The 10400-nt window shown below is 36.7% G+C and overlaps 1 protein-coding gene across 6 annotated transcripts; it reads right to left on the bottom strand.

The window, feature by feature from the left end:
* Positions 1–383: 383 nt before the first annotated feature.
* LOC110724206 lies at positions 384–3004 on the bottom strand. 6 transcript variants are annotated; one of them, XM_021903615.1, is made up of 9 exons: positions 2763–3004; positions 2564–2624; positions 2285–2357; positions 2135–2188; positions 1972–2049; positions 1195–1881; positions 972–1112; positions 779–853; positions 384–696 (listed from the first exon to the last, which is right to left on the bottom strand). In XM_021903615.1, the coding sequence occupies exons 6-8, from the start codon at positions 1726–1728 to the stop codon at positions 788–790; spliced, it is 741 nt and encodes a 246-aa protein (XP_021759307.1). In that variant the 5' UTR covers positions 1729–1881; positions 1972–2049; positions 2135–2188; positions 2285–2357; positions 2564–2624; positions 2763–3004; the 3' UTR covers positions 384–696; positions 779–787. The 6 variants fall into 6 exon arrangements, 4 of the variants coding, with proteins under 4 accessions (XP_021759307.1, XP_021759308.1, XP_021759305.1 ...); XM_021903616.1 differs by having other exon boundaries at positions 2285–2352; XR_002511899.1 differs by having other exon boundaries at positions 972–1086; positions 2564–3004.
* Between the last annotated feature and the right edge of the window lie 7396 nt (positions 3005–10400).

Genomic DNA, 10400 nt, shown 5'->3' with positions numbered 1-10400 from the left:
TATTATAGTGAAATTGTTTGTGTTCGAAATCCCTAAGGTAGGGTCGAGGTTTTACTTCTAGTTGGGCACTAGAAGGTTTCCTCGTAAAATCCTGTGTGCATTGCAAGTTCCTATTTTATTCTGTTTTATATTTGAAAAAGTAGTCACTAGGAACTCACCTACAATTCACCCCCCCTCTTGTAGTGTTCGTCTCAACTCACAAAACACACAGAGGAACACATGGAAAATATAACATACACAATACCCATCTCACCAACATGAATGGGTAATTGACAATCTGAGCCCGTGACAGGAAATTCGTCACATGGGCAAATTGACACACCTACACATACACACTGCAGTTTAATTACTACATCAGGAAGGATTAATGAAATGACTAATCATTAGATCTAGAAGTAAGATGAACAGACTATATAAAAATCAAAGGCCATCACCTTGTGAATAAGCAAAATAAGCAAAATAATAAGTAACTGAGTTAGATTCCGGTTCTAAATAATCAGCTCATAAAATTCATTTTTACCTCTTCAATTGTTCGATTTTCAAACAGCAACCAAGTTTAAATTCAACATCCTTAATATTGGCAGGGTCGGACATCATACATACATCTTGTCCCTTGTACTACCTAAGGTTCTTAGTGGCCGAGACACGCCTGGGTGTAGGCTTCTTCATTTGCGAAAGCTTATACACGGTCAACACCTGATAATAACAAATTACAATAGGTAAGAACCATTAAACTAATAAATTAAATTTCAAATAATTTACAAAGTATTCAGCCAACCTCATTACACTACGCAGGCCCATCTGTGTCCCTTGCTAATCTAGGATGTCGTTCTCCATAGGCAACATCCAAGGTCTACAATAAGATAGATGAACGAACAAAATGTGAATAATAGGATCCAACAAGGACTACATAAAACAGTAAAAATCAATAGAACATCCATCTTCTCGTTTTAGAACTTTTTAGAACATACACCAAGTTGGCCAAAATCACCACCATCTGGTTTGCGATCATCCTTTATAGCCCTCCGAATCTGGTTCATGTTCCAGACTTCCAGCCTCGTAAAAACGCCCCATTCCACAGGTTTCCTATTAAGATGATCCAAATACATAACCTATATTGGTTTAAACAAAGAATTAACATCCAAATACAATGAAGATTACACAAGGAAAAATGAGGAAATGAGACAGACATACCACGACAAAAATAAGGCAACCACCACACCCACTAGCAAAACCACTCGAGTAATATCTACGTGAAAATGCAGCAACACTATCCATCAGCTTCTTCAACACAAGACAACACCAGTCATACTCCACAGCCCTAGGGGCACATGTCAATGAAGGAACAAGATCGGACGCTAGCCTAGAGGATTGTGTCGGGCATAACAACATCTCCAATGACAGTAGTAAGAACAACATCTTGAACTCATCTTCCTCATGTTCCTGCCAATGCCCCTCTACCCCATCCATTAATTGCCTATTAACATGTATTCCCTCTGTTTTGTAGTGTCTACTAGTCTTGGTTGATTTACTATTCCATGATTTGCCATACCTACCCATTATGTCTATAATCTTAAGCTTGCCCTCTTGTGACAATGATTTGTAAGTTGGAACAACAAATCCCCTGTTAGGAATACCTAGGACCCAGTGTACTTGGTTCTTTGAAATGTTGAACAATCTACCATCTACACCTCTTAAATTACTATTGAGAGTATCAATTCGAGTCATTAATCAGTAAGACAGCTGCCTTGGGAGATGCATGTCTCCTGCAAAGTGTAAAAGACCACCAAACCCCATTTCTCCAACCCATCGAATTCTCCAATCATCAAAATTTTGGCAAATTCTTCCAAAGGTCTCAATACGACAGCTAGTGTTAGGTGGCTGCAAATAAGAGGTTCAACATCACCTAATTACATCCACAAATCATTTGGCAAAATATTTAACCACACTGTCCCTTAACAAATTACTCACCCGACTACTAGCTCTATTCCTTGCCAATAACACCTACCCTCTTGCTTTAATTTGACTGCCAACAATTAATGAATCATCCTACAGCCATCAATAGCAAATTAAAGAAATATACAGGTAATAATCAACCTCCAATAAAACAACAATGTCAATTTATGCAATTTACCTTATAAATGTCCTCAGTTAGAACCTTCAAAGGAGTTGGTGTGTAATAATCAACCTCCAATAACACAATAACACAACAATGCCGATTATTAACGACTGAATTCAAGACCTAAAAAACAAGCTACAATAGTACATTATTGCAGACAAATACCTCTTGCAAATTGTCTTTCAAGATAGCACTCCTTTTACGTTTCAAACATCTCCTTCCACCCATACATTCTACCCTTCAAATGAGTATTTGCAGCAATAAAATAACCAATTACAAAGTACATCAACAAGATTATTCATTAACACTAAACAAAGACAACATTCTAAAACTAATCCCAGTATGCCAAACTCAACAAACCACGATAAATCGAATATTTCAAATAACTAATCAGCGAATATAGCAACAAATTAAATACAAAATTAAATAAACCATTTCAATTACCTTAATCTAGGGTTTTCGAATATCCCTCTAATTCCACGACTCCTCCACCGACTTCCAACAGCTGATGATCAGGTATGCAATCGGAAATTCGATGAAAACCCAACAGCAACACCAACAGCAAAACCAACAACAAACGATTAGTGCGGCCTGGACTGTATCCGGACAAAGATACAACAATTTTGCAATTAAACCAACACACCTACTACCCCAGTAACTTATCCGGACAACAATAACTGCTCTTTTGCAATTAAGCCATCAATAACTGCGCTTTTGCAATTACGCCATCCATAACTGCGATGCACCGCTTTACGGATTCGATTCCAACCTTGAGAGTCAGGAAGAGGTTACCAGTAAGGAAAGAGAAATAGGGTAAAGAGGTTACCAGTAAGGAGAGAGAAAGAGGGTTAAGTCGTTAACGTCAGTTCTACTTCAAAACGGACATACAAGAACGGGGAATAACTGGCAAAACGGTAGATACTTGATACTTGACATTTTTGCCCTTCATTAATCCATGTAAAATGACGTTAGTAACCTGATATTAACAACCCAAGTTGATATCAGTTATCAACTTGTATTTCCTCAATAAAAACTTTCCTTTTTAAAAAACTTTCCTTTTTCTTAAATCCTAATTCTATTTAAATTTAAAGTTGTTCAAAGACAGTCAGATTTTATTTTCGTGCCTCATAATCTTTATCCAAATTTTATATTTTTGGATAGATCTTGAAATTATCTTTCCAATGATATAATATAATATTAAATCCGAGCTATAACGAAAAAGATATGAATGAGATATGATGAAACTCTATCCAAAACTGACATTGTCCCACTATTTCGGCCATATCTTTTTATCTACAAAATATTTTAATCTGATTCTAATTGGATTGGAAATTAGACTTCAATATCTTTCCAACTACATATGATATGCCTTATTTGGAATTCCATATCAAAATATATGATAAAAACAAAATCCGCAAAAACTGCTGTCCATCGAGTTTTATTTCGATTCGAATTCGGATTCTCTTCTTATTCTTCGACCCTCTTTTTCCTCTATAAATAGAGGTCATATATCCCCTTTTTCAATCACCAATTCTCATCAAGAATCTCTTGATATTCTCTCTCTCTTTTCTAAACTAGATTTTTGCATACAAAATTCCGCATTCACAAGATCTAGACACACCTAGCATTGTTCAAAGTTGCCTTCGCCCTAGACGTGAAAGGTTTTAAATTCTGAGGGTTTGGTCCCAAATCTAATCTAAAATTTCCTTAATATATCTTTTAATTATTTAATTTAATTTTTTGATGTTATTATTTTCCTTGAAGTTACTAACGCGTGTATTTTGTTATTAGAAAGAGATATGAGGCATCCAAGTAAATTCATTAATTGTTTAATTGATATTTTGATATAGAAATCATGTTTAGGTTATTATTTTGATTCCTAGTATTATGTTTAGAAATATACTTATTATGATTCCTGCGATGCTTCCTATTTTCTTTCCTAATATTGATGATAAGATCATGTTAGGGCTAAATATTTGATTTTTATTGTTTAGTGACATGCTAGGGTTTGTTATTAATCTTGTTAGTATCATGCCTATGATCTTGCTATTATTATGCTTTAACATGATTATGATTATTTTTATGATTCGTGATTATTATTATTATTATTATTATTATTATTATTATTATTATTATAATTATTATTATTATTATTATTATTATTATTATTATTATTATTATCATTATTATTATTATTATTATTATTATTACTATTATTATTGTTATTGTTATTATTATGTTGCTTGATATTTGTTGTTATTGCTTGATCAAGCCTTTTATGCATGTTTAAAGGGAATTGGTACTTGTAATCTCGCTTAATAAGATAATTAATAATCTTGTTTAGGGTTAATTTGATTATAATTCAAGTGATTTCCAATAATAATTTTGTTTGTGCATTAATATTCAACCAACATAGATAAACAGGTTTAGGGTAAATCTATTGATTGCATGTTAGTCAGAAAGCGCACATAAATACGATTATAATAAAGTAGAGGCCTATTATTATGGTAGGTTCAATCTCTTTTAGGTTGGATTTGTACCTTCATCCCCGAACTACTAGTCATGGTTCCAGACCTATTGAAGTTGACGATCTCTTTGATCGTTAAGGAGTGTAACCTTCACCTCGTGAACGGTTTACAAGTTCCTAAAACTTGTTGGCGACTCTTTTGCTCTATCTTCTTTCCCTTTGGATGCCACCATACTTAAGTGTATGATCACAGTGGGGTTCAAGCTAGGGATGACGCTTGAAATATTCCCTACACGTATAAAAATTATAAATCTACTAATTTCAGCTGAATTGCTTGACTCAAATTATTGGCCCGAAATGACACGACCCAAAGTCAACCCGACCCGAACTTGACCCGACCCGATCTTGTCCCCACCCAAACTGGACCTGATATATGGACTCAAAAACTGACCCGACTCAAAATGACCCGACCAGAACTTGACCCAACCCGACCCTAACTCGACCCGACCCAAAGTTGACTCGAAGTATTGACCCAAAACCCGACCCGACCCGATAATTCATTAACCCAAACTTAACCCTAAATGACCCGACCCGAACATTTGCTGACCCGAATTTGACCCGACCCAAAATGACCCGACCCATACCCGACTCGAATGACCCGTTTGACAGGTCTACTCCAACTACATCATCCCCAAACCCTTGGCTTAGTAACTACTCAATATCCATGGCAATCATCAATTCAATCATGATATTAACAAGCAAAAGCATGATTAATGAGTAATTAACAAAACAAGAGCAATTTAACACAAAATCAAATAGCAAAGTAAAGAGAAAAGAGTAAGGAAATGCTCATTCATTGAAGTTGGAGTTCTACAAAGAGGTTGATTAAGCTTCTTCTTCAAATTCCAAGCTCAACAATGGAGTAATCCACACTTTCTTTCTCTAAAATGCCAAAACTAATGGTATTTCTCTCTCTAGATTAAGCCAAAAAATCATAAAATTAAGCTAATCTAATTATATCCAAAGGAGAGTATAGACTATATATATATGTGGTTCTAAAAAGAAAGAAAACTTGAGCAACAAGGCAGAGAAAAATCTGAAACCCATCAGTGTGCGCCAGCGCAGGTGTAATTCGCGACCTCTCAGGATGATGCGCACCCGTAACTTTGTGGGTACGGAGAAGAGAAACCCTTGAATGCGCGCTCGCACAAACAAGTTTGTGCCCCAGCACATCAGGTTGTGCGCCCACGCGGTGGTCGCATAGCAGGAGCACAAAACTCTCTGGTTTGGTTCTGTTTCTATTTCTTGAGCTTGGTTGTGCGGGTTCTGTCAGGGCTGCGCGCCCGCGCGGTGGCCACGCAGTGGCCGCACAGAATAGCTTGCTTAGCTCCTTGAACTCCTCCTTATGCGCGTCTTCTCGCAATTCGGCGCGCGCGCATTTACAGTCCTCTCCAGCTCGCGAGCAGCATTAACTACTTGGCCCAAGGCTTCCTTCTTTCAACACCATGGTTACTACAAAACACAAGCAAAAAAAGCCAAACTAGAAAATACATAACAGAGGTAAAAATAGAAAATAAGACGGACAAAAGAAAGGAGAACTAAAGGTAAGAAAAAGGGGGACAAACAAGCTACAAGTATGGGGAAAACTCATTATAATGAACTCTTAATCGTGGCATAAATGACATTCATCAAAACCATTCACGGCTCATAAAAGGCAACCACGATAAAAGGACAATGAAAGGCAACAACGATTGACCCGTGAAGGTTAACCCCCATTCATAATCTATGAGATTACTAACTGTAGACACCCATTTGTGTCTCTCCAAAACCAAACTCGGTTATGATTACCTTTCACGTCGAATCATAATCGAATGAATGTGAAAGTGTGGAAAGTCTAGTGTTGCAGAAAGTTTTATTTTCTTTTCTCTTCTCTCTGTTTTTGAAAACTTATTTTAAGAAAACAGCCAATCCAGTTTGGTTGGTCCACGATATGGGTCCAATAGTAGTGTAGTTGGATGGGGCTTGACAAGAGATTTCCAACGATATATTATAAGCCCAATTCCGATGAGTATTGAGGAAGTTATGGCCAATTTACTAAACTGGGCCCGGTTTGAGCTTTATATACGGCCCAATGATCTAGGGGAAGGCCTAATATGATTTATCATTCATAATGCAATTAGGAATGGTTTTAGTTTTCTAGAATCTTCTAGAAGGTTCTTTTCATTCCTAATTCAATTAGCATTGATAAATTGACTTTTGTTGACTTTTCAAAGTTTAAATCAAAATCAAATAGCATTTTATGATTTTATCCTCTAGTACGGCAAACTTATCTGATTTTCGAAAACGCGTTAAAATTAGGCTAGGCGTCTGACCCCAGGCTTTGGCGCCTGGAACCAGGCTTGGTGCCTGACGCTAGTGTTGGTGCTTGGCGCCAGTAGCCAGGGTTGGCGCCAGCTCTGTTTTTTGTGCGTCAAACTCTGTTTTGTTTATTTTATCTTTTTGGCTGATTTTCTCTATAAATAACGTATTAAAAACTCCGTTTTCAGGAACCAATTCTCACCTACAATCAGCTTTCATTCGCAATCATTAATTATCTAATTCTCTCTTAATCATTCACCAACTCTCATCAAGATTTTCTTGATTATTCTCTCTCTCTCTTTTCTAAACTAGCCTTTTCTCAAATACAAAATTCCGCATTCGCAAGATCTAGAAACACCTAGCCATATTCGAAGTTGCCTTCGCCCTAGACGTGAAAGGTTTAATTTCTAAGGGTTTGGTCTCAAATCTCTCTTTCAATTATTTGATTTAATTATTTTGATTATTATTTTCCTTGAAGTTACTAATGTGTGTATTTTGTTATTAGAAAGAGGTACGAGGCATCAAAGTAAGTGCTTTAATTGTTTTATTGATGTTATGATCTAGAAATCATGTTTACATTGTTATTATGATATTCCTAGTATCATGTCTAGGGTAGTTTTAATATTAAATATGATTCATGCGATGCTTCCTATATTCTTCCTAATATTTATGATTATTTTATTTATGAATATTATTATTGTTATGATTATTATAATTATTATTCATGATATTGATTATTTATCATGTTGCTTGATATATTTTATTTTTATTGCTTGATCACACCTTTTATGCATGTTTAAAGGGAATTTGTACTTGCAATCACGCTTATATAAGATAATTAATAATATTATTTAGGGTTAATGTGATTATAATTCAAGTGATCGCCAATAATAGATTTTTATGTGCATTAATATTCAACCAACATAGATAAACAGGTTTAGGGTTAATCCTATTGATTGCATGTTAATTAAAAAGCGCACATGAATACAATCAGAATAAAGTAGAGGCTTATTATTAGGGAAGGTTCAATCTCTTTTAGGTTGGATTTGTACCTTCATCCCCGAACCCTTATTTGGTTCTAGGCCTTATGGAGTTGACAATCTCTTGGATCGTTAAGGGGTGTAACCTTCACCTCGTGAACGGTTTACAAGTTCCTAAAAAAACTTGTTGGCGACTCTTTTGCTCTATCTTCTTTCCCTTTGGACGTCACCGTACTTTAGTGTATGATCACAGTGGGGTTCAAGCTAGTGGGATTAACGCTTGAAATATTCCCCACAGTTTTTGGCGACTCCACTGGGGAGGATTTCTATTTTAATTCCTGATTTTGTTTCGGCAATGATTTAGAATGAGTGGATGAGACTCGAAAAGTTCTAAGTATTTCATGTGCGTAATTTTGGTTAACATTATTGTCATATGCATAAAAAAGAACTCATTGGAAATACCATCCGTAATGAGTTAAAAACATAGGATTTTACACGTAGGAAATTTGAGAAACAACTTTCACAACTAGGACTGAAATAACACCGCGCGAAACAAGAAAATTTTATCGAGCACAGAAAGCTGTTGAGGCATGTGGGAAGTAGCGTCAGGGGCCAGAGCTTGGCGCCAGCATTTTAGTCGTAGCGCCAGACGCCAGTATTGGCGCCAGGCGCTACAGTTAAAAGCTGGCGCCAGTCTCTGTTTGCTGGCGCCAATTTCTCCCAATACCGAGCCAGAAATATGCGTTCTAATTTCGACCGGTTTTTCGTATTGTTTGCTCGATCCTACTTCCTGATTGAATTTTTTCTCACTTTTCTGAAACCCATATGTGTTCTACATATGGACATAACCCTGTGGGAATTCATGCTCCATCTACCCGATTGAACGCTCCGTGCAACAAAGGGTACATCCGAGATGTTGAATTCACCAAACCATGGAAGCGAGTTTTTTCTAAAGCTCGCGGTGTCTCATCCACTCGCGCCAACCCTTCACGGTTAGGCTTCCGCGCAGTGCATCCGGACAATTAACCATGGACCCTCTATTGACTAAACCATATCCTGAACTTTAGAGAACTAGAGTCATGGTTAGGTTGCAAACTCATTGCATCATATTGTGCCTACTTGACTAATTGTGGATTATTTGTTGTGCATACTCTATGTGATTTTTCCTAACCGTTTGCTTGACTTGTGTTAAGACTAAATAAACTAATTAATGACTAAAGGACTTTGTTTAATTGATTAATTAATTAATTAATTTGAGCTAATAAATAAATATAAAATCGAGTCATAGTTCCTTTAAGTCAACCCGGATTTTTATTCCCGTATACTGCACAAACGTCAACTTGTTTTGGTCATAGATGGAGTTCTAGAAAGAAATACGAGTCGTACAACCTATGGATCTGTAGCCCCGAGTTTTATCTTTAATTTGGCGTTGGTTTCATCTAAAGCAGAGTCACAGATCAAAAGTTATGACTAAAATGCCACAGTCTTTCCTGTTTAATGCATATACGTGAAGTCTTAACTTAGTCTTTGCTTGAGTCTAGTCACATAGTCTATCCACATGGTCATGACACGAGTCTTAACATGTCACCTACACTCACTAGTCTTAGCACACACTTTGAGTACATGTCACCATGACCATGTCTTAGGTTCACGCATGAGTCGGTCTTTTTCCGTCATTTGAGTTGGGGGTACATTCTATTCCAAATTCTTCATATCCCTCCATCTACATCATTTTTCCTCCATATTCTATTCCATTTTTTTTCTTCACTTCCTCCGTCCATTGCATGTTGAATGAAGTTTGAGTCAAATAATTAACAATAAATATCCCCAAATTCCTTTTCCACAGTACTTGGTCGAGGAAAGAAGGGCGATTAATCAAGGACAACCTCTTTGTTCAAGTTTCACTTTTCGATAAACCGATTCGTCAAAAGAGGAAAGCTAAAAGGATAATGGCAACTCAAGAAGAAGTCAATGAGCTTAGGAACCAACTAGTAACCATGACTGAAACACTGAAGCTTCTCACCCTCAAGGTTGATGATCCTGTGAAGCAACAACAAATGAACCTCATGCAAGAGAGTCTAATCAAGCTATCTAGTGACTATAAATTTCAGGGCATGAGTTCACAAGGGGTCTCGCTGGACAAGGAACTTCTTCCGCATAAGTTCAACGCCACTAACATCCCTAAATTTAAGGCAACAGATAACCCTTACTTCCATCTAAGAGCTTTTGAAACTATAATGAGCATTAAGGGTATCGATAAGAAGGTTTTCCCCTCTCTGTTCCCACTATCTCTCGAAACCGTTTGTCAACAATGGTTCTTCTCCCTTGACAAAGAGAAGACCTCTACCTGGGAATCGACAGTAAACGCTTTCGTTGATAGATACAAGTGCAATATCCAAGCTGAAACCGACCATAAACAACTTGAGATGCTAAGACAAAAAGAGAATGGGGGCTTTACTTCTTTCTTTAATAAATG

The sequence above is a fragment of the Chenopodium quinoa genome, unplaced genomic scaffold (genome assembly GCF_001683475.1).
Source record: "Chenopodium quinoa cultivar QQ74 unplaced genomic scaffold, ASM168347v1, whole genome shotgun sequence".
NCBI classification, from domain to species: Eukaryota; Viridiplantae; Streptophyta; class Magnoliopsida; order Caryophyllales; family Amaranthaceae; genus Chenopodium; species Chenopodium quinoa.
This window is presented reverse-complemented; position numbering and strand designations above follow the sequence as displayed.